Below are 26,152 nucleotides of genomic sequence, written 5' to 3'. Positions count from 1 at the left end.
TGTTATTGAGGTAGTGGGAAAGCACACAAAACAAAGCTAGAGGCATGGGATTGCAAAAACAGAGCCTTGACTAGGGTACTTACTAGCTATCAAATCTTGGGTTTGACTTAATTTGGAGGTTCTAAAGTAACATACTTTGGAGGTTCTGAGTAACATACACCTTTGAGAAGCTATACACATTTCTATATCTAAAAAATACATATGAGAGAGCTAATGACTGTCCCACCCACTAACAGCTGACAAAACTCATAAGTATCTCAAGGACACACATACTCCTGACAAACTCTGCACTTCGGTCTGCTCAAGTATATAAAGAAATAGGAGTGGATAATCAAAGCTCTCCTCAAAATCAATCACAGTATGTGCCCATACAGCCAAATTCTCACTTAATTTCAATTATTTATACTAAAAGAAGCCAAAATATACTTATGCTAAAATATGGTAAAGCTAATGTAATTATTCTCTAAGCATCACAACATTAACTATTTCTAAGTTCGTGGTAAGATTTTAATGAATACCTGAATGGTCCAGTCTTATAATAAATATATGAAGTCACCAATTAAGCATACCTTAAAAAGTGAGTAGTCACAGCCAGGCATTAAATTACTAGACAACTGGATATGGTTGTACAGACTAGGTAAAAGAAAAGAACAATTATAAACATAGAAAATGTAGTGCGGAGTTTAGGTGTTTATGTGTACATTCAGAGAATATGATAAAAATATACAAGATAAAAAACTCATTTACTTTTTTCCCCCCTATGGAGTCAATTTCTGAAACAGACCAAACAGATCTTAATAAGTCAGCTTTAAGAATCAACATCTGATGATTTTTAGAAAATATCTTCAGTGATTTTATCCTGACAATTTTGGTGTATTAGTTAACTTAATATATACACATTATTATAAGAAACTGAGAAGAGATGTACCAGATGGCTGTAAGTAAAAAATCCATGAGGCTAATAAGGCATTTTAAACATACAAAAAGACAAATCTAGAGAAAGAAAGACAAAACTCCCTGATCATCAGGATTGCATGACTAAACTAGGTCAACATTATTATTATTTGTGAAAGTACCCAAGAGTGGAAAAGATCAATAGTTCCCAAACAACACACACCATTACTAGTTTAAGTGAGCAAGCATAATAATCTTTGGGGGAGCTTTTAAAGACAGAACAGTTCCACATCCTACTTCTTAGAATTTTAATTCCTTAAATATAGGCTGGAACCACAGAATGTGTATTTCTAAACTATTTCCCAAATAGCAATGTAACAGATTAACATTTGGGATGAATTAGGTATTCCACTAGCCTGAAGGTAGAATGCTAGATTGGATCATTTGATCTTGAAGTCTACCATAGCAAAATTGTTATAAAACTGGCAACAGAGTAAGAATGCCTTGCCTGTCTCCAGTATTTTATACAGAAGTGATGATCTTATACGACTAGCAATAATACCACATGGATGGTATTATTTCCCTTAGTAAGATTTTCTTACTGCTATTTTAACCCAGTCTGTGAGTATTTCATGTAGAGTTTTAAGAAAGAGTCAAGGATTCTTTGGATGACATCCCACAGTTTAACAACAAATCCAGTTTGAATGAGAGAACATTAAGACAGCATACAGCTTGTTGGGTTTTTCTATCTAATAGTAACTCTTTCCAAACTAGATTATCACTGACAAGATTCCACTAGGCAAGAAGAGAGACATGCAAACTAACAGTAACTACAGAATTAGAACCACCATTTCTATACAATTAATGTCTAGTATGGAAGGGACATTCTTCAATGGCATTCAAAGTAGAAAAGACCAACGCTTCTTTCTGCCGCCTGCTTTCTCCTTAATCATGCTCTAAGGTCTCTTACTAAGTTTACAATTAGAATCTGTAATGGCACACTTAAATAGAATCCTAATGCTACAGACAAGACTAGATTAAAAAAAGAAAATCTCAATAGCTGTTTCGTTAAATTTGCCCCCCAAAAGTGAGAAACTAAGTGACAAAGATAGAAAGCTTAAGGGTTTATCTCTCAATTATGGCATAATAATCCACTAAGCAATAACACTTCTTACAACATACCTAAAAACTGTGGCGTCATGTTCTAATTAGAGGTCACTTAGATATATAATTATGTAAAACTGGTGACAGCCAAACAAACTTAGATAAATGCAAATCTTATTCAGTGGGAGAATGGCTCAGGACTCTTGCTCTCCCCTCCTCCACAGGATACTGGAGACTATTATGTTTCAGAAAACTCTTGAATAAATACAATTAGAGAAGAAAAACACTCAATGTTTTGATGAAGGGCAAAACAGAACCATAATTTAACTAGGCCTATGAATTACTGGGAGTTTCAAATGTAGTTCATTTAAAAAATTTTTTTTCACTAAATTAAATTTTGTTTTTTAAAAAAAAGCCCATAAGTTCAATTAAAAGTGACCCAAGTGATCTCAACATAGTTTTCTTTCATTATCCTATGCTTTGTTTGTTTTCAGTGATTCAAATGCATACTAAATGCCTAGTTTAGTATGCATTTGAAGTATACATATGTATAAAATTTTAAATCATAATCTATTAATTTATAATTTTCTAACCACAATCTATCTGTGTGATACACCCAAGTATTAACATTAAAACATAGGAATCACATCACTGCTATGATCCAAAATACACCAACTGAACAAATTAGAATACTTAGATAACTGCTCGATAATTTATAGCTCTTAAAAACGTTTTTAATAAGCTGTATCTTTCATGTTCTCCAACAGTTTCTCCCTATATATTTTTCAAGCAAATAAGACATAACTAAATAAACTGTTTTTAAAGAATCAATATTCCAAAACTTCTTGCAAAGAACTTTATAGCTCTAAATTAAATTATATTGCTAAATCTGAAACAAAATCTCAAAAATATTTCAAGTATTCTTAAGTTGACCACTAAGTGTAATAAAATTATCTATCATCACAGATACTGTCATTCTTTGACAAACCCTGATTTATAAGCAGTTTGGCCTTTGAAATCTCAGAATCTTTATCACAGGAAATCCACAGTTTATACTAAAAAGAATCTGCAGAAATGCTAAGAAAAGCATTCTTTTCCTAAGAAAGCTCTGGAATAAAAATAGAGCAAATATGCGTAGGTAACCAAGAAAGGGGACAAGGTCCTAAAAGTTGTCAGAAGTTCCAGTGACAATAAAGGATTCTCAATGAATGACATCTTAGGACAAGGAATAGAGAATAGGCAGAGCTAAATGATGACAAGATGGAAGCTTTCTAAAACTGGTGAGAAATAATCACCAATTCTAACAGTTGTGAGAAGATGAACAAGCAAAAAAGTAAATATTAACTGTACACCTTACCCTTCTTTTTGCGAATACAACTTAAAATAAAAAAGTACACAAAACAAACATCCTAAAATGGTTACTTACGCCCAAAAGTCTTCAACAGTATCAAACTTAGAGATCAATCGAAGGTTTGCTTGCCAAGTTTTGCTTTTATCATTTTTAAAAAACCAGAGTGCCCATCTAAAAACAGAAAGTCAGTGTCAACAGAAGTTTTACATCCACGTTCAAAGCAGCAGTGAGTTTCACTTACTAATAAAAATGTTGTCTGAAGACAGTTTTCCAAGTAGACATACATTTTATAACTTTATGATCAATGCTTGATAATCTCAGACATAAAAAATGAGATGCATTTCAACACCTACTTGGTAATTTGTATTTGCCAACCCCTGATCAAGGAAAAAAATATTTTGAAAAAGCAAAGACAGAAAAACTATTAAACACACAGTATCAAGTACTGTACCCTGGATTTCTAAAACTAATTCAGTCTTTCCTGAAAAAATTAAAAACAGAACTACCATTTGATCCAGCAATTCCACTTCTGGATATTATCTGAAAAAATGAAAATACTAACTTGAAAAAGATATATGAATCCCCATGATTAGTACAGCTTTACAAGAGCTTAAGATACAGAAGCAACTTAAATGTTCATCAAGGAGTGAAAAAAGAAAATATGTATGTATGTATGAACGTGTATATTCAATGGATTATTCAGTCATAAAAGAGAAGGATGGACCATAGGACTTTTTAACAAGTTAAATAAATCACACACTAGACAGGAAAAACAAATACTATATGATTTTGCTTATACATGGGATCTAAAAAAGACTTTAAAAAAAGGAGAAAAACCCAGCCCAAGCTCACTGATACAGTGAACAGATTTGTGGTTCCCAGAGGCAAAGGGGTGGGGAAATGCATGACCTTCAAGTGGTACAAACTTCCAGTTATAAAATAAATCACGGGGATGCAATGTACAACATAGTAACATAGTAAATATAGTTCGTAATACTGCATTGCAAATTTGAAAGTTGTGAAGAGACTAAATCTTAAAAGTTCTCATTATAAAAGAAATTATAAATATGTATTGTGATAGATGTTGATTATAATCATTCCACAATACATACAAATACTGAATCACTGTGTTGTACATTTGAAATTGTTATACCTCAACTGAAAATAATAAAATTCCATTCCATCTTTTAAAAAAAAACTTGCAGTCAGCCACCAAACTCTTGAGAGTCCCTTGGACTGCAAGGAGATCCAACCAGTCCATTCTGAAGGAGATCAACCCTGGATTTCTTTGGAAGGAATGATGCTAAAGCTGAAACTCCAGTACTTTGGCCACCTCATGTGAAGAGTTGACTCATTGGAAAAGACTCTGATGCTGGGAGGGATTGGGGGCAGGAGGAGATGGGGATGACAGAGGATGAGATGGCTGGATGGCATCACTGACTCGATGGACGTTGAGTCTGAGTGAACTCCGGGAGTTGGTGATGGATAGGGAGGCCTGGCGTGCTGCGATTCATGGGGTCGCAAAGAGTCGGACATGACTGAGCGACTGATCTGATCTGATCTGATTAAAGGTTTATTCTAAGAAAATGACTGGATGACTAAGCAAAAATATTTGTCCAATAATGTTCTTAAATTTGGAAAACTGGGAACATCTTAAGTGCCTATCAACAGTTCTTAGAATGTGGTTTACAAGTCCCCGTAGGCATCCTAAGACCCTTTCAGGAACACTGATGAGTAAAAACTACTTCATAAAAATCCTAAGATATTTTATTTTTCACTGTGTTGACATTTTCACTGATGATGCAAAAACAACAGTAAACCTAGCAGTGATGCACATAACAAGAATCATACAGTGGCACCCATGTCTACCATTTGTCACTGTTCTGTATTGTCACCAACTCTCAGAAGAATAACTGTCAGTTTCAGTTAAGAATGCCACTAATGAAACAGTAATAAAATACTTGTTTTATTAAATTTCAATCTGTGCACATGTTTTTTCTGTACAAAAAATACTTCTGCATACCAAATGCAATGCTTAGACAATTGAGTTGTGAGGAGAACTAGTCGCTTTTTCAAAGAACACCGCTTTTACTTGGAAGAACAGGCTGATCAATTATGGTTACTTCTTGAAAAATGAACAGAGTGAGCATGTTGCCAAAATTTAAGCTTTCAGGAGAAAAATCAGAATTTTGGCAAGCCTGCAAGTGTCACTGAGCACGAAAATTTAACAAAACTTGGGTACATTTCTGAGGCATTTAGTAATGATAATGTTATTGTTTTGATATCATATAATGAAAAATGTCAATATTTAGATCTACAAACTCACTGAACCAGTATTTTCTAAATGACCAGTGGTATGCATGAGTGAAGAAGGATATATTCCAAATGCAAGACAGATGAATGGATTTTAAAGTAACAGAGTAGAAAAAAGTTATTGGATGTGGTTTCAGATTCTACATTGCAACTAACCTGCAAGAAACCTAGTATCAAAGGAAGGAGCTATTCATAATTATAAAAGGCCATTAAAATTTCTCCTTTTCCAACTATGTATATTTGAGGTCATATTTTATCCTTGTACTTCCTCTGAAACAACGTTATCTCCAAAGACTTGAAAATGCAGAACCAGCTATGAAAACCTAGCTGATTTCTATTAAGCCAGGCACTAAAAAATATTTACAAAAATGCTGTTCTTCCCACTATGTATTTTTTATTTTGAATAAATGTTTCCATAAAAATCATTTACATTAACATGCAATGGGTTAAGTACATATGTAATTTTCTATTTTTTGAGATTTATTTTATTTTCTAACATAGCAAATGAAAATAGATGAAAATCTACATAACCTGTAAAACACTGTGGAATCCTCAATAATTTTTAAGAATGTAAAGGGGTCATGAGCCCAAAGAAGTTGAGATTTAAATAATAACAATAAATAATTTTTAAAATATAATAAACATAATATATACATGCAAGAAGACTTCTAAGAATGTAAAGGGGTCATGAGCCCAAAGAAGTTGAGATTTAAATAATAACAATAAATAATTTTAAAAATATAATAAACATAATATATACATGCAAGACTTCTAGGCCGCTATTAAATGTGTTAATTGTGTGGGTTAAAAAAAAAAAAAGGATAACTGTGTGGGTAAAATTCTCTTAAGACTGACATGAAACCCAGAAACCATGGAGGAAAGTTGGTATTTGATTATATGAAAATAAAAAACCTTTAAAATAACACAACTCTTTAGACAATGTTAAAAGACAAATGACTTGGAAGTGTATTTCAACCTAATCCCCCCTTGGATGGGTTAGCATCCCTAATGTACAATGCTTGGAAATAAACTTGAAAAGATAACCAAAAAGAAAATAACAAACAATAAGAACTGAACAGACTTCTCACAGGTAAAAACACAAATAAACAATTGTCTTGAACAAAACTGTTTGAAACTTCAATAGAAGAAATGCACATTTAAAACAATAAGACATGGTTTTCGCAAGTTAGGCTAGAACCAATCTGACAGGCAATTAAATTTAAAAGATTGATGGTACCAGTTGTCAAGGATGTAGAAATCAGTAAGTCTAAGCAGATAAAGGAGGATAATTTGGCAGTGTCTATAAAGGTAGATAATGGGCAGTCTTAAGCCTAAGAACTCGGAAATTTTACCATATAGATATACCGTACTAAAAAAAGAAAGTATATATATATATGTACATTGAAAGGTTTTGGAAAAATACAAACCAAATTTTTAACACTGATTATTTTGGGGAGTGGAGCAAAACAAAATGGGGAAGAAGGTATCAGAGAAAAACAGAAAACTTAACTCTTTGTGCCTGGTGTGCTGCGATTCATGGGGTTGCAAGGAGTTGGACACGACTGAGCGACTGAACTGAACTGAACTGAAAACTCTGTATACTTTGTGCCTCGATGATTTAATCATTCTTATAATACTATAGCGATTTTTTAAAAAGAAAATATAATTCCTTACAAAATTATTTACAAAAAGTAAATAATGAAGAAATTACCAAAATCAGAACCAAAAATGTCTCAGAACAGTTTTTAATTTCATATTATTTTACACAAAAAATAGAAATTATAGAGAAATTAAAATCCTCAGACTTCATTTTAGGATTTAATCAGTTTGTTCACTGATAAGAGCACCTTTCAGGAATCTCAGATTTCATCTTAAGCTATGATGGATATATGCCTTGATCTCCCACAATAACAGCGACATGAACTGTGTTCACAGACAGAAGACAGTGAGCTTTTTATACGATACCACTGAAAAGATGGGGGGAAAATACTTTAAAGGTTTTAGTACTGCTGCTAGGATGAACTATATAAAACTGCCACTAATCAATTGTCCAACTTAGTATTACTTTGGCACAATCTTTCCTGAGGAAGAATTTTTTCCTTTTATCAACTATTTGACCTTTGATATTTCACACACTGGCTGACAATCCACAGTATCTAGAGAACTGATTTGTTCCTCCCTGGAGGGTATGCTGAATCACCCACCTCCTACGAAAAAACTACTAAAGCATATTTGGACTATTACTTCAGGAAGTCTACAATGATAATGAAGGGGAAAAAAAGGACATAAAGGGACAACACATTTTTCAGATAAATGAAACCTAATTATAGACTTGTAGGGTGTGGGAGAAGGGGAATGAAAGGAATTAAAGATCCTCGAAAGTTAATTTATCCCATTTACTTTCCTCCAGATTCTTACAATGTTTCCGAGTGTTCCCACCATCAGCTCTCAGTGAATTAAAGTTAAGTTTTATCAGATAAACCAGAAAGATATTTAAGTAAAAGCACAAACACACTGGGAAGTGGTAGGGTGGAGGTAGGAAAAACCATATACTGAAGTGTTGAACTACTACATTGCAACTATGAAAACTTAACTCATCCTAAACTCTCTTTTCCTCTTCTAAACTTCTCTTAAAATACAAACCAACCAATATCCAGACTCCATATACCCTAGGCTCTTTCTCCTTCACAGACCATCTGAACTTTCTCCTTCAAATTGTCTATTCCTGCTCTATACATTTGTATATTTCTATTCACTCTTCAAACTACACCAATCTTTTCTATCATCTACTCTACTAAACTTTCTCCAGTGTTAGCAAGGACTTATTGTTCAATCCAATGAATATTTGACCTTTTTGGGGCATATATGCTGTACCTTGTCCTTAAATCATTTTCTTGGTTTCCATGACCAACACTCTGTCCTAGTTTATATAGTATATATTTCTATACACTTCCATAGGCATTTTTAAAAAAATTTTATTGAAGTACAGTTGATTTACAATGTTATGGTAATTTCTGCTGTACAGCAAAGTGACTTAGCTATACATATGTATATATATTTTCATATTCTTCTCCATTATGGTTTATTATAGGATATTAACTACATAGTTCTCTGGGCTATACAGTAGGACCTTGTTGTTTATCCACTCTTTATATATAATAATTTGCTAACTCCAAACTACCAGTCCATCCCTGCCCAACCCCCTCTCTCTTTGTACCACGTCTGTTTTCTTCATAGCCATTCTTACCCAAAAAAATCCCCATGTGCTAATATTCCTAGCCTCTGTTGTGAGTCAAATTCACTTAAGAGAACTCATTTACTACTATGGTTTCAACTACCATTCAAAGTTCTACTTTCTGAGCTCAAGATTCACATATAAAACTGCTTGCCAGACGTGGGTCATCCAAGTGAAAATGGAATCCTCAACCTAACATACCTAAAACTAGTCTTATCTAATCTTCCCCTCCAAACCTGTCCCATTCACCATTTACCTTGTTGCCCAAGTCAAAAAATCTATGTGTCAGAAAGCTTACCTGTTCTGTAAAGGGTGTTTAATATAGTGTTCTGGGTTAGCAACCTCCTGATTAGATTCTGTTTTCTCTTCTTCTGTAGGCGGGGGATTCGGAGTAGGGGTGGTTTCCTAGTGGAAAATAATTAAACATTATAAACTTCTTAACATGAAAAAATAACATTAGGAAATTTATTTGTACATTTTTATTGAAATACAGTTAATTTACAATGTTGTGAAAACTTAATCTCTATGACAGCAATAGTCTAAATAAATCTGAACCAATACTGTCCATAACGTTTTTTTAAAGAATGAATTATAGGAGAAGCATTTGATAAAGTAGACCACTAGCCAAACTCTGAGAAAAGCACCAGACTCTTCTAGCATCTCTTCATTAAGAGCAAAACGTTTCTCAAATTTAAAATATATATTGTTATCTTCCACTTACACATTTAACATAAGATTGTTAGACACCATGCAAAATAGGAAAACGAAGTATCTTTCTTTTAACATCCCATTAAAAGTGCTGTGCGTGGCAGGGGTGGTTAGTGGGGAGGGCCGGTTCAACTAAAGTTTGGAGAGCATAATTAACTTTATTACATGACACACAAAAAATCTTTATAAAATGAGTAAGGCAATACTACACAGATCCTTGCCCTCATGTCACACTGTTATGATATATGGTAACTTAAAGTTGAGCAACTTCTGTCATTTTCAAATGACCCTAAGGAAAAAAGCTGGATACCAGCTTGAAGTGAAATCTTCTTAATCAGGAAAGGTGTACATCAAGGCAGTATATTTCCACCTTGCTTATTTAACTTATATGCAGAGTACATGATGAGAAACACTAGGCTGGATGAAGCACAGCTGGAATCAAGATTGCCAGGAGAAATATCAGTAACCTCAGATATGCAGATAACACCCCCCTTATGGCAGAAAGTGAAGAAGAACTAAAGGGCCTCTTGATGAAAGTGAAAGAGGAGAGCTTAAAAGTTGGCTTAAAACTCAACATTCGGAAAAATAAGGTCATGGCATCCAGTCCCATCACTTCATGGCAAACAGATGTGGAAACAGTGAGAGACTTTATTTTTTGGGCTCCAAAATCACTGCAGATGGTGACTGCAGCCATGAAATTAAAAGATGTTTGCTCCTTGAAAGAAAAGTTATGACCAACCTAGACAGCATATTCAAAAGCAGAGACATTCCTTTGCCAACAAAGGTCCGTCTAGTCAAGGCTATGGTTTTTCCAGTAGTCATGTTTGGATGTGAGAGTTGGACTATAAAGAAAACTGAGTGCCAAAGAATTGATGCTTTTGAACTGCTGAAGACTTGAGAGTCCCTTGGACTGCAAGGAGATCCAACCAGTCCATCCAAAAGGAGATCAGTCCTGAATATTCATTGGAAGGACTGATGCTAAAGCTGAAACTCCAATACTTTGGCTACCTGATGTGAAGAACTGACTCGTTGGAAAAGACCCTGATGCTGGGAAAGACTGAAGGCGGGAGAAGTGGACGACAGAGGATGAGATGGTTGGACGGCATCACCGATTCAATGGACATGAGTTTAGGTAAACTCTGGGAGTTGGTGATGGACAGAGAGGCCTGGCGTGCTGCAGTGCATGGAGTCGCGAAGAGTTGGACACAACTGAGCAACTGAAGTGAACTGAGACATAGTTATCATCATCATTTAAAAATGTCATGGAAAAATGGAGCCTGAGAATAATGCATATTCTCCACATTAATCTATGTAATTCTTCACCCTACTTTAAATTGGCACCAACAAAAAGATAGCTAACAAAAGGGACCAGAAGCTGAAACAAGTTGATAAAAAAGAGGAGGGCACTGCAACAAGGGTTTGGATATCAGATTTAAACTGAACCAGAAAAATAAAGATACATATTCACATTAACATTTTATAAATCAGAAATGTATGATCTAAAAGACTTCAAAGCAGACAGATGATACATATTTTACAAAATAAAATTCATTTTTCTAATCAAAAAGACACTTTCAGGAACTACTTTTTACTAGCCTATGAAGTCACTCACAGCAAGGGCTTTATTTCGATTTTGCTCACAATTGTAATGCCAATGATGACAATGCTACACCCAACAGAAACTTACTGGCTTGATTCCTTAAATTTTAAATGTTTATACAGAATAGTTAAGGCCCTAAAATTTACATATAGTAGCCAATGCCTTAATATCACCATTTTAACCAGCATTTTCTCATCACAATACATTTAAATCTTCAAACAGATGATCATTACCAAATGCCATTCTTCACTAGCTTAAAATTAATGATGGCCTGCAAACAGGGGCAGTCTGAGTGAATAGAGAAAACAGGAAACAATTAGGGACTGATAAGGCAGGTGGGTTTCAGGAACAGTGGTACCAGAGAAAAGGGAGCTGCAGAAGTGAGACTCAAAAATCTATGTATAAATCTCTCAAATCCTTGGCTGTGACTCCTGAACTGAGGTGTTCAGAGTGCAACTCTGGGCGGCCTAGATGAGAACAGCTGAGCCAAGACTTCAGAGGCTGAACAGCATTTGGAAGACTAAGTTCAGATCCAGCCAGAGTGGATGGTTGAAAATCCAGCTTTCAGAAGAAATCCATATGCCTAGCAAATTCTAAAAGTAATCCCTGACAGGATCAAGGTAATCTGATAAATTAACTGCCCCACAAGGACTGAACTCTCTATTCTTCACAGGAAAATGACACAAGTCTGAGCCTCTATGAATATTATCAACAATACATAGCAAACAATCGAACATTATCAAACATGCAAAAAAAATCTTCTACAGCAACTGATGATCAAGAGATTAAACTGTCTATAGAAAGAGAGCTAGATAACATACACAGGATCTAGATAACAGGACTAGCAGACAGTCTTAACTTTTTTTGTTTAGTTGTTGCGTCTGACTCTCTTGTGACCCCATGGACTGCAGCCCACGGGGCTCCTCTGTCCCACGAGATTCCCCAAGCAAGAATATTAGAGTGGGTTGCCATTCCCTGGTTGAGGAACTGTGATCCCACATGCATGCAGCATGGCAAAAAACTTTTTAAAAAAAAGATACTCTTCCTCTCAAAGTTAAGAAATACTGCAAATTCTCTTATTTACCTAAAGGACAATGATTAGTAAAATGTACTCATGACTTCAAAATCCTCATTACAATCCACAATTGTAAAATTCCAGTGTTTACATCTTTTATCAATACCTCAGCAGCACATAAAAAAACAATGAATTTACACTAGGAGTAATAAGTTTCAGAGGATACAAAATGTCACTTCCTAAGTAAGTACATTCTTTTCTCCTATTTCTACTCTTTTCACCATTAGCAGAATGATGGAAGACTTAGATGGTATCAAAAGTCTCTAGATATTTAAGAACAAAAACCAAATACATTCACTTCCTTAAAAAGTGTTCCTTTAAATTGAAAGTTCTATTTTAATTGAAATTTTAGTCTTTATATTAAGAATATACAATTCTGGAGTTTTCCTATAACTGAAATAAAAATAGTGACTAATCTTTAAATAAATGTGCATAGGTATGAATAAGTATACTATTTTAAAATCTTTCATCTTTGCTTTCAATATTACACAAACAAGCTAGATTTTAAGACAAATACTCTAAAATGCTTTGAAAGAAAATGTTTATTAACCACAGACAATCTTTTCAGTATTTGACGTTTTTTAATATAATAAGCCTTTTCCCCTCCTTGGCCACACTGACCAGGGATGGAAGCTGTGCCCCTTGCAATGGAAGTACAGAGTCCTAACCACTGGACCACCAGTGAATTCCTGTCTTTTTTAGCCTTTTAAGCTACTATCTAGAGTCTGATAGATGTTCAAATTTTTAAGCTTATTTGAATTTCTCAAATCCTAATAAAATGATTAATAGCCAATTGTTTCCATGACACAATAAAAATTACTCACTCTACAAAAATATGGCACAGACCAGATCTAGTAAGAAATCATTTTCATGATGGAAATTACTTATGAAAACATTAATCAAGGACATATTTTCTCAGTACAAATTTTCTCAGGTCATGTTGTGCTATGGCCATCTACTTATCACAACAATTCAAAGCTTTAAAAAGCTTCAATCAACCATTCACCCTGAACGTTTCTTGATTCTACAACTATGTTGTACATTATTGCAAAGGAAAATATTTTTGTTTGAGACTACTGAGACATGCTCCATTATAAAATCATTTTCTGTTCATTTCTTTCAACTTACTGTTTTATTTTTTGCTTAAAATCTCTTAACTTTAATATAAATAACCAGGGTGCATTTTTTCAACTTAGATAAAGCAAAAAAACACACCAAAGTATAGCCATGTTCGATGTTATTTTAACCTTTATGATTAATTCCATGGCGGTGGTCTGTTCTATGGGGAAGCTCCAATATCCTTTTTTTTTTGGCTAGACCACATCTTAGCTACAGCGATCTAGTTCCTTGACGAAGGATCAAACTTAGACCCTCAGAACTGGGAATGCAGAATCTTAGCCACTGGACCACCAGGGAAGTCCCTCCCCTAACTTTTAAATCTGTGGTAGTACATATAATGAGAAGTAATGTCCAGAATGATGGCCATGCTGTATTATTAAATTCTTTGATCAAAAATTAGTTTACAATTATAGTTGTTGTTCAGTTGCTAAGTCATATCCGACTTCTTGTGACCCCATGGACGATACAGCACACCGGGCTCCTCTGTCCTCCACTATCTCCCAGAGTTTGCTCAAATTCTTGTCCACTGAGTCGGTGATGCTAACCATCTCATCCTTTGCCACCCTTTTCTCCTTTTGCCTTCAATCTTAGACATATGCCAAATTAATTACAGACATATACCAAAAAAGAATTAAGTAACATAATTCAAAAGAACCCTGAAAGGGGGAATTTCCTGGCAGTCCAGTGGTTAGGACTCAGTGCTTTCACTGTCACAGCCCAGGTTCAATCCCCGGTCCAAGAGACTGGACAGCCAAGGTATTTCCTACATCCAATTTAAAAACAAAATTCTCTATTGCAATGTCCTGCAACATCCCTCCAGCTTGGTGACCACCCAGCTTGGTGGTCACCCCACAGAAGGAAATTTCACTGAAAATTACATTTTAAATATCCCAGAAACTACCCAGACAAAACCAGGAAAGGCTAATTTTAAAGACCATGGCCACTCTCAAAGTAATCAAATGCAATTTCAACCTAAAAGACAATCTGCAAGTGAAAAACCACTGTATAACACATTTCAGGTGGGTAGAAAGGTGAATAAAGCCGTGAGATGGTACAGTGTTTTCTCTAGAGATAGTAAGGAAGCAGGGAGTCTAAAGAGAGCATTTATGAAACCAAAGATAGAGTTACAACAGTAGACTGGAGCAAGACTGTAAAACGCCTCAGGCTAAAACTGTATCTTTCCACATGGAAGCAGCGGAAGCCAATAATTGACAGGTCAAATTTATTAAACACAACAAGTAAGGCAATAGAAGAGACAACCAGTTTAAGAACAAGTTATTAAACCTGGTTTTGGATTTGCTGAGTTTTTGAGATTCAAATTAAAAATATATGAAGAGGGCTTCTCTGGTGGTCCAGTGGTTGGGAATCCACCTGCCAATGCAGGAGACTCAGATTCAATCTTTGGTCCAGGAAGATCCTATATGCCACAGAGCAGCTAGGCCCAAGCACCGTTAACTACAGACACCGTGCTCTAGAGCTCACGAGCCGCAACTTCTGAAGCCCTCACACTCTTGAGCCCTGTGCCCTGAATCAAGGGAAGCCATCGCAATGAGAAGCCTGTGCACTGCTCGCCACAACTAGACAAAGCCTGCACACAGCAACAAAGACCCAGCACAGCCAAAAATAAATAGGTAATTTTTAAAAAAATATGGAGAGGGAGAGTAAGAGCTTTCAATTAACAGATACAAACTACTATATATAAAATAAACAAGGTCCTACTATACAGCACATGAAACTATATCTTGCAATAACCTATAATGGAATGCAGAGAAGTACATATATTAATACATAACATTATATGTATATACATACATTAATAAACTGAATCACTAGGCTGTACACCAGAAACTAACAGGATGTTGTAAATTAACTATATTTCAATTTTTAAAAATTTAATATACAGTATTACAAATTTATCATTTGACTCAATGGACATGAGTTGAGAACTCCAGGAGATAATGAAGGACAGGGAGGCCTGCTGTGCTGCAGTCCATAGGGTCACAGAGTCGGACACAACTTAGTGACTGAACAACAACTACCAGCTTATTAACCCAGCACTTCAGTAAACTGAAAGCACTACATATTAAAGATAGGAAATAATGAACAGAAGGGTAAGCAAAGAACAGAAAAGGACAGCAGTGCTTTATGACTTTTCAAGTGGTAACACCAATCCTCACACTTGTACCAAACTATGAGTTTTTTTACATGATAGGTAACATTTACTAAGCAGTCACTAACAAGCAATAGGCTACATTTATATACATTATCTCCATATAGGGAAGGAAGCCCTATAGGGCCTATAGGAAGCAATATAGGGCTTCCCTTGTGGCTCAGCTGGTAAAGAATCTGCCTGCAATGCAGGAGACCTAGGTTTGATCCCTGGGTTGGGAAGATCCCCTGGAGAAGGGAATGGCTGCCCACTCCAGTATTCTGGGCTGGAGAATTCCATGGACTATATATAGTCCATGGGGTCACAAAGAGTCAGACATGACTAGGTGACTTTCACTTTCATCTCAATCTTTACAATATATGAAACTACTATTCTCTGCTCTTCAAACTTAAGCCGTGGACACTAATATGTACTGTCTATATGTATACAGCAGGACTGTCAGGATTCACAAATAGGGATACTATGTCTCTAAGTTTTACCTGTTTGTTGTTTTAGCACAATTATTATTACTAGAGCCCTTGTTCACTCTCACAAGTGTCCAGAACGGTTACCAAGACACTCGTTCCAGGTGGTATAACCCTACAGTATATATTAATACCATGCTTTATACCACAGCCTCAGGTTCCACACCTTCACTCTCTTCCACGTGCATGCCACAAAAAAGACAGGAATAGTACACTTCACTCTTCCAACACAAACACACACTCCACTAGGAAAAAATATGTAAATACCAATGATTAATTATAGGGATTTGACATTATGCAAGATAGTATACTAAATACCTATATGATCAAAATATCTTAAGAGCTACAGGTAAACATAAATAAAAGCTCTTTTATGGATACAAATAATTAACTCTAAGAATAGTATTATTTGATATAAGTAACATATGTAAATAGACTTCATGATTCTTTGACTCTTCCTTTTATTATCCAAACATTCAGTTCCCAGGTCTCTTTTTAGCAAAGATGCATTCCCCACAGACCCTCCCATATGTAAATTAGTACAATTAACTAGTACACAAAAACAAATAGCCTCATCTGCCTTATAAGGAATGAAAAATCCGGTATAAACACTAAAAACTGCCACAAATAATTAAACCAACTATTTTTGGGTGTTAGTTTTCAACTACATTATCCATAGTAAAGGAATACCCACTAACCTGGCATCACTCATCAGAAGTCTAACTATAGATTTTTCAAGTATTCCCTGTCTGTATCAAAGGATCAAATTGGTGACACCTTCGTGCCACAAACTAAAAAGCTAGAGAAGATAAACAATAAATGTTGATTTAGCAAATACAAATCTTCTAGAGTTTAAAACACTGCTCAAATAGATAATTTTTTCATGTAAAGGACTGTGAGAGCCTATATATTACCTCTGATTCCAGATAGTACTTTTTAATGTTCTTTTAAACTAATTTAATATGACACCTAAACTGAAAAAAATTGAAAATTGAGGTACAGAGGGAAGAACTGTGACCATCTGCACAAACTGTACTGTGTTCCAAAATTACTGCAAAATTTAATAACTGTTCAATTTAAGTTATAATAACTATCTAAAATTGAAGACTAGCACTAGATTTTTGAGTTTAATTTGCTGCACTATAACTAAAAAATAAGTATTTTTGGATAGTCAGCAAGCTACATCTAATGACATTTTACTAACATAAAATAATTCCTATAGGTCCTACTTGAATTTCTGATCTTCTAGAACCTAATTTTTAAAACTAGAAAGACTTGTAGCCATTTAAAATAAACTAATTTTTAAAATAGCATTAATATTTGTCAACCAAATTATTCTGCACATCTTGGACAAGTCTACCAATTCAGAAAGTGTGGTAGAGACTAAAGAAATAACAAACATGTATGATCTAGAATAAGGTTAATAATAAAATTTAAATGTTAATGCTACTTAAACCAAAGGCAACCAGAAGACTCAAATATTCTTTTTAGTTTTTATTGGAATATAAAACAATGTTCTGCTGTAAACCAAAGTGAATCAACTATAGTTGCGTTATTCAGTCGCTAAGTCATGTCTGATTTTTTGCAACCCCATGAACTGCAGCATGCCAGGCTTCCTTGTCCTTCACGATCTCCTTGAGTTTGTTCAAACTCATGTCTATTGAGTCAGTGATGCCATCTAACCATCTCATTCTTTGTCTCTCTCTTCTTTTGCCTTCAATCTTTCTTAGCATCAGGATCTTTTCCAAATGAGTCAGCTCTTTACATCAGGTGGCCTCAGTATTGAAGTTCAGCATCAGTCCTTCCAATAAATATTCAAGGTTGATTTCTTTTAGGATTGACTGGTTTGATCTCCTTGCAGTCCAAAGGACTCTCAAGAGTCTTCTCCAGCACAATTCAAAAGCATCAATTCTTCAGCATTCAGCCTTCAGGGCTTCCCTGGAAGCTCAGCTGGTAACCTGCCTGCAACGCGGGAGACCTGGGTTCAATCCCTGGGTTGGGAAGCTCTCCTGGAGAAGCTCTATCCACCCTAGTATTCTGGCCTGGAGAATTCCATGACTGTCACAAAGAGTTGGACGTGACTGAGCGACTTTCACTTTCAGCCTTCACTATGATCCAAGTCTCATATCCATACACGACTACTGGGAAAACCATGGCTTTGACTATACGAATCTGAAAGCAAAGTGGTGTCTTTGCTTTTTAACATGCTCTCTAGGTTTGTTATAGCTTTCCTTCCAACAGCAAGCATCTTTTTAATTTTATGGCTGCAGTCACCATCCACAGTGATTTTGGAGCCCAAGAAAATAAAATCTGTCTAAAAAAGAAGGGATATATGTATAATATAAGCAGAATCAGCTACACATATACATATATATCCTCTCTCTTTCGGATTTCCTTCCCAATCAAGTTGTCAAAGAGCAGTGAATTTCCTGTGCTATCCAGTAGTTTCTCACTAGTTACCTAGTTTATACATAGTAGTGTATATGTCAATACCAATCTTCCAATTCAAGACTAATTTAAAAATAGCTATGGAGAAATTTATGTAAGCTGAACATTATATAAAAGTAAAAATTAGTGTTTCAAATAAATCCGTAATATTAAAATGTTAGGACAAGCACCTACACTGCACAAAATTATATTGGTTCCAGTAATGTAATAATTTATATTTCATTCATTCTTTAAAGTTTTATAATTATAATTTGAAAGGCAAACAGTGTAAAGAATTTAACTGCTGCTTCTTTTAAACTTTATTCCTGGACATCCCTGGGGATCCACCTGCCAAGACAGTAGACACAGGTTCTATCTCTAGTCTGGGGAGATTTCACATCTCATGGGGCAACTAAGCCCATGTGCCACAAGTACTGAGAGCCCATGCTCTAGAGACCATGAGCTACAGCTACTGAGCCCGAGTATGCACGCCCTAGAATAAGAGGAGCCACTGCAAGGGAAAGCCTGAGCACTGCCAACTAGAAAGGAGCCCTCACAAGCTGCAACTAGAGAAAGCCCGCACACAGCAATGAAGATCCAGCACAGCAAAAAATAAGTAAAAAGATTTTTTTTAAAGTTTATTTCTTTTAATTTGAAAAGCATTACTCAAATGTAACAATACTGATAAACTGTTAGTTTAAATAATCAATTTTAACATGTCACAGTTAAACAAGCAGTTGAATTCTTTTTAAATTCCATGCGTTAATTTTAAGTTCTATAATGCTAAATAGCAAGGGGGTATAGCTTTGTGTAAACTCCAGGAGTTGGTGATGGACAGGGAGGCCTGGGGTGCTGCAGTCCATGGGGTCGCAAAGAGACTCGACTGAGCGACTGAACTGAATGCTAAATGTTAAAATTTTAAATTTCAACGTTAAAATTTCTTACTAAAACTATGGTTTTAATAAGAATATTACATTTATCCTTTTATTCTCTGAGTATCTGAATCATCTTTCCAAAGAAGTCAACCTGTATTTCTTTAAAAATTAAAAAACGAGGTACTGCAGTCACTGTTTCAAATGTCCCCAGGTTTAGAGAGTTTGGTTATATCCTTTCACTTAATGAACTACCCAAACTTCCAAATATAAAAACATCTATAATCTTTAACCCAGTTATACTTTAAATTCTGTATTTATTCAAAGGAACTCTCAGGATAATAGGAGCTTTATATATTTTATATTAGTAAGCAAAAGTAGAGTCAAAAAAGATACAACCAAAGGTAACAGATAAATCAGTGTTTATGATATATGAACTAGTTTCGAAAAATCATTTTAAAATGCTAACATAAATGCGGAAAAAGATTTCAGGACTGAATAAACAGAGAATTTTACTTTTAGGGGGCTGGGAGCCACTTTTTTAATTTAACAAGTCCTAAATATATTGTGATACCTCCAGACAATAGAATATTATTCTACAATAAGAAAATAAGCTATCAAGCTGTGAAAAGACGTGGAGGAATCTTAAATGCATACTACTAAGTGAAAGGATCCTTAAAGGGTACGTACAGTTTAACAACTATATGATAACAATCACATTTCTGGGAAAGACAAAGGATAGTAAAAAGATTTGTAGTTGCTAAGGGTTGTGGAGGAGGGAGGGATAAACAGAAGACTTTTAGGCAGTGAAACAATTTGTATGAAACTATAATGATAAATGGGTTATGTCAAGTGTCCAAACCTACAGAATGTGCAACAATAAGAGTGAATCCTGATGTCAACTAGTCTTCAGGTACTAATGATGTGTCAATGTAGGTTCATCCAGTGTTAACAAACGTACCATTCTGGTGTGGAATGTTGATTGCACAGGAGACTGTGCATGTTGGGGCAGGATGTATGTCAGAACCCTTTGGACATTCCTTTCAATTTTGTAGTGAACTTAAAATTGCTCTAAAAAAAGTCAAAGGAATAGGAAAAGGCACAAAGGGAGACATGGTGGGCGGGGCGGGAGGAAGAGTCCACAAACAAGTAAACCAGAAAACACATTGTTAGGATTGCAGATGATTTTTTTCTTCATACATATCTAAATGTTCCAAATTTATTATGACAAAATTAATATTGAAGCCCAAATATATATAGTGTCTACTTCTGGACTGCTCAGTCTGCTCCAGAAATGTCAGTCCCCACTTGCACCAACATCACATTCTTAAAAGTACCTTTGTTGAATGTTTTTTTTCTCCTTGCAGGGGACATTCTTCTTTCCCCTTTTCTCCTCCTTTTCAAAAATTTACTGCCATTTTCATTTGTTTATTCTTTCAAATAAACTTACAAACTTTTTCTTTAAATGGCCAGAGAATAAATATTTTAGGCTGGGAATCTGATCACTTATTCATTGTTTTGTTTTACAATCTTGTGAAATAAAAACCATTCTTAGCAGGCCACACAAAAAAGCAGCCCTAAGGCCAGCTTGTGAACCCCAACATCAAGTGTAGCTTCCACTGCACTAGCAAATATTTTGATTCAGTTTATACGGAATGTACACATCAACTTTAGGAAAAAAACAACATCTTTCCAACAGTAACTCTTTGAAAAGCAAATTATGATTCTTCACTTATTAAAGTCCTCTACTGTATTTCTCACTTGATTTATGAATCCTGCAAACTGTTAGGATTTATAATTTCTAGGCACTTAAAGACTCTGGTATTTGAGCATATGATTGCTGCAAAGAACTTCCTAGGTTTGTTATTATTCCTGGCATTTTTGGCCTACTTATATAGAAAAATTGTTAACATTATATTCTATAATCAGAATGCAACAAGTTACTTTTTAAATGTCACAGTAAGTATTAGTTCTTTATTTCTCTTCTATTCAGTAATCCAGTATCTCGTAGGTTAAGGGAGAGCTGGGTTAAGCACTCAAGAGTGCATGGCACATGATAGGCACTTAAATGTTTGCATAAATGATTCTAATTTTGTTCCCAGTCAAAATTGCACTAAAACTACAGTGAATTAAAAAAAAAAAAAGAAGGTCCACAATCATGGGGAGAGCAGGAGGAAAAAAAAAAGAAAGAAAAGTGGAATGTAGATGGACAAGTGGTAACTATCAGTATACACCTTAAAGTCTCCTGGCAGCACCTTTATAACTTGGAGTGAAGGGAGTAAATTAAAAAGAATTTGGAGAGGGCTTCCCTGGTGGTCCAATGGTTAAGAATCTGCCTTGCAACAAATGAACACCAGTTCAATCCCTGGTCCGGGGAGATCCCACATGCCGCGTGGCAACTGTACCCCAACTACTGAAGCCTGTGGGCCTAGAGCCTGTACTCCACAAGAGAAGTCATCTCAATGAGTAGCCTGCACCCCACAACAAGGAGCAGCCCCCACTTATCACAACTAGAGAAAGCCCATGTGCAGCAACAAAGACCCAGCATAGCCAAAAATAAATAAATAAAAAGAATCCAGTGAAAGCTGTTTCGGAAATAACTAGGTCTCTCCATCCCCAATGGAGAAGGCAATGACAACCCACTCCAGTACTCTTGACTGGAAAATCCCATGGACAGAGGGGCCTGGTAGGCTGCAGTCCATGGGGTCGCTAGGAGTCGGACACGACTGAGCGACTTCACTTTCACTTTTCACTTTCATGCATTATAGAAGGAAATGGCAACCCACTCCAGTGTTCTTGCCTGGAGAATCCCAGGGACGGAGAGCCTGGTGGGCTGCCGTCTGTGGGGTCGCACAGAGTCGGACACAACTGAAGCGACTTAGCAGTAGCAGCAGCTCCATCCCCAGCCCCACCCAACCACTCTAGGTCCCCAGGACTGCTGCCATGAGTTCAAGAATAAAAAGAAAAAAAGCAACTCGGAGAAAATAGTCAGGGATAGATCATGCCTTTAAAAATATGTACCTATATACGTCCTCCAAAAGTTATTCAATTCAAAAGCATACAATTATTCCAGGAAGCTATGAAAATGAGCATTCAGAAGATCAGAGAGACAGAGAACATCCGGAAATTTAAATTATGAGACAGAAAAGGTTTGAAGTGGTAAAGAACCTGCCTGCCAATGCAGGAGACACAACAGATGCAGTTTCAATTGCTGGATTGGGAAGATCCCTTGGAGGAGAGGCATGGCAACCCACTATCACCAGACTGGATATATGGGTACAATAAAAATTATATTTCAGAAAGTGAAATCGCTCAGTCGTGTCTGACTCTTTGCGACCCCATAGACTGTAGCCTACCAGGCTCCTCCTTCCATGGGATTCTCCAGGCAAGAGTACTGGAGTGGGTTGCCATTTCCTTCTCCAGGGGATCTTCCCAACTCAGGGATTGAACGCAGGTCTCCCACATTCCAGGCAGACGCTTTAACCTCTGAGCCACCAGGGAAGCGGTATCTCAGTGTAGTTTTAATTCAGATTTCACTTATATTATGAGTAAGGATTAGAGTCTCTTATGTTTTATGCCTCTACTTCCATTTCAGGGCTTCCCTGGTGGCTCAGATGGTAAAGAATCCACATGCGATGCAGGAGACTGAGGTTTGATTCTTGGGTCGGGAAGATGCCCTGGAGAAGGAAATGGCAACCCACTCCAGTATTCTTGCCTGGAGAATCCCATGGACAGAGGAACCTCGCAGGCTACAGTACATGGGGTCACAAAGAGTTGGACACAACTGAAGCAACTTAGCACACACAGAAAACAAAACAAAAAAGAGACGGGAAACGAGAGCAAAATTTATATTTAATTTAGAGAGCACACAAGAGCATGTCAGAGCATGCAGACATGAACGACTCAGTGAACTAGTGACTCCAATATATAATTAACTGTTTCAAAGAGAAAAACGGATAGGAAAATCACCAATAGATCTCTCAGAAGAGATGGATATATTTGCTATATATGGATAAGAGTTACTATATTTAAAAAGTTCAATGAGTACCCAGCACAACAGATAATATTCATACTAAAGTATGTCACTGTGAAATGGGGACAAGGAAACTCGACAAATTTCTGGGGAATGGAAAGGGAACTAGTCACGTTAAAAAAAAAAATCATCAGAATTATGAGAGAAAATGACCATGGGACTTAAAAATTCTGAACAAAAGACTACACCCAGCCAAACTACATGTTCAATACGCATGGTGTCAAAAATCTTTCTCATGCACCTTTTCTCAAAAATTTTCTGGAAGATGTGATCCACCATAGTGAAACAACCAACCATAATCAGAGGAAGAAAAGAGATACAGCAAACAGAGGGGTGCAACACAGAAGTCACGAGAACAAATCAGGAACATAGTCAAGAGGGATCCAAGCAAGACAGGTGTGCACCAGATATAGAGAACAACAGTCTAGACTGGAGCAGTGCGATTCAGGCTACATTCATTTTGCATCTGTTATGACCAAAGGGCTTACTATGCTACCTTCTATTAAAAAACAGATTGACATGTGTCTGGCCTGGGTGTTTATATACACTTAACTCAACTTAAACATAGGCTAACAAAGCTCCTTTCCCCCTCTTTTGTGCCCTACTCCCTGGAACAGCTAGGAATTTGACACCAAAGTTAACCTATTCTTAAATACAGAACAACTCATTCCAAGAGACTTCTTTCTTAACTGAAGGTTCTCTGCCTGGCCCATTTCACAGCCCCACCAGGTAACCATAGAGTCCTGTGTTTCACAGAACATAATCTTACCCATTGGTTTTCCCAAGAGGAGCTCTAGTGGAAATTTCAGGAAGTTGAAACCAAGCTATTAACCCAGAAGGTGTGTTCAACTACAGTAGCAATACTGCGCTTTCCTTATACATCATCTAAGTTTTTAGTTTTTCAAAATTAAAACAGCTGAAAGATACACAGACTGGATATTAAACTCTAAAGATAATTAGACTGTTCAAAAAAATCAAGGAAATGATTAACATGAAAGTCAGGATAGTGAATAGGTAAGGAGGCAAAGAAATGAAAATGTGACCATGGAGTAAAAAGCTGAAGCACTGATGATGTCTTACATGACGGGTCTTCAGTTTATTACTCTAAAACTTACAGACACATGTATATTTTTTCTACATATAAATATCTCAGTTAGAAAGGAATTCTAAAAAGAAAAAAATTGTAGCCTGATAGCCAACTACAGTAACAAAAGTGCTTTATCAGAGGAGTTTTTAAATTTTCAATTTGTTGACAAAACATTCACCCTACAGATATACCACCTCATGTATAGAATACAGGTAAGAGTTATTCATCATAGCACTTAACTAGCAAATGGTTGGAATTCCAAAGTAAGTTACATGGCTAAACTGGGGATGTGAAGTAGGGTGGGAGGTAAAGGATGTGTGTGTATGACAGGAGGGGAGCTGTAGACTACTCAAAAGTATGGCTACATGGATACAGGGAGGTATGATTCTTTAGGGGGCATAACTAACAATCTTCTACACCTTTGAATTTTCTATTGCCTTTCTCAAATAATCACAGTAGTTAACCCTGGTGGCTCAGATGGTAAAGCATCTGCCTACAATGCAGGAGACCCAGGTTCAATCCCTGGGTTGGGAAGATCCTCTGGAGAAGGAAATAGCAACCCACTCCAGTACTCTTTCCTGGAAAATCCCATGGACGGAGCAGTGTGGTAGGTTACAGTCCATGGGGTCGCAAAGAGTCAGACACGACTAAGTGACTTCACTTCACTTCCCCGATCTTTCTTTAAATTTAGGTATGGATAACACAGCCAAACCAATAAACACAAATGGTACTATAATTCATCCCCAGATTAACAATCACATTCCCTCTTATAATCAATTCAGGATTATACACTTTGATATACTGATATGCCTTAATTGGACCCCAGGAAGTGTTCATCAATATATAAATAATATGTTTTAAGATCAAACCATGTAATATATATCATCAGAAAAAAAAATGAAAACTTGATTGTTGATATGAAATGCTCTAAAAGACATAATAAGTTAAAAACACAAGAGGCCAAAATAGTGTATGGAGTTGGCTACCACTTATTTTTTGTAAAGGATATACAGTTGATCCTTCAACAATGTAGAAGTTAGGGGTACCGACCCTATACAGTCAAAAATCCACACACAACTTTACAGTCAGCCCTTCTCATCCAAAACCTGGCATTTGCGGACTCAAACAACTGCAGATCATGTAGTATCACAGAATGCATTTAGTGAAATTAAAAAATCCATACATAAGTGGAGCCCCACATTTCCAATATCACATTTGCTTGTGTATACATATAATATAGTGTGTGTGTATATATATATATCTCCTTCAGTATCTGTGGCAGATTGGTTCCAGGACCCCCTAAGATACCAAAATCTACAGATGTTCAAGTCCCTTAAATAAAATGGCACAGCACAGAGAGCCCTCCAAAATTTGACCAGTTGACTGAATCCTTGGATGGAAATCCGTGCTGAGGGTGGGAGGGACACTAAATATACAAATCTCCACAGAAAGATAAGAACTGACCATGCTGGTTGCCCCTAGAAGTGATCCATCTGGATAGGAACAGCCTGAGCAAACCTCATTGTAAACTCTTTTGTACAAAAATTGATTTGTGGACAATATAAACAACAACTGGCTATTCACACACACATTTTCTTAAACAGCAAAACAAGGTCATATGACAATTTTGTCAAGACCAAATAATTATCTTTGCAAGTTGAATATAGAAAAAAATTAGAAAGATGTCTTCCTAGAATAAA

The 26,152-nt window shown here is 36.0% G+C and overlaps 1 protein-coding gene across 1 annotated transcript in view; it reads right to left on the bottom strand.

Annotated features, from left to right (window-relative positions):
* EIF4E (eukaryotic translation initiation factor 4E) overlaps window positions 1-26,152 on the bottom strand; it is a 40,709-nt gene that overhangs the window by 7,759 nt on the left and 6,798 nt on the right. The window contains exons 2-4 of the mRNA XM_027544009.1: window positions 9,196-9,302; window positions 3,425-3,520; window positions 570-633 (exon numbers count right to left, since the gene is read on the bottom strand). Of these exons, the coding sequence (XP_027399810.1) occupies window positions 570-633; window positions 3,425-3,520; window positions 9,196-9,302 (267 nt within the window). The remainder of the gene's footprint in view (window positions 1-569; window positions 634-3,424; window positions 3,521-9,195; window positions 9,303-26,152) is intronic.

The sequence above is a fragment of the Bos indicus x Bos taurus genome, chromosome 6 (assembly GCF_003369695.1).
Source record: "Bos indicus x Bos taurus breed Angus x Brahman F1 hybrid chromosome 6, Bos_hybrid_MaternalHap_v2.0, whole genome shotgun sequence".
NCBI lineage: Eukaryota > Metazoa > Chordata > Mammalia > Artiodactyla > Bovidae > Bos > Bos indicus x Bos taurus.
This window is presented reverse-complemented; position numbering and strand designations above follow the sequence as displayed.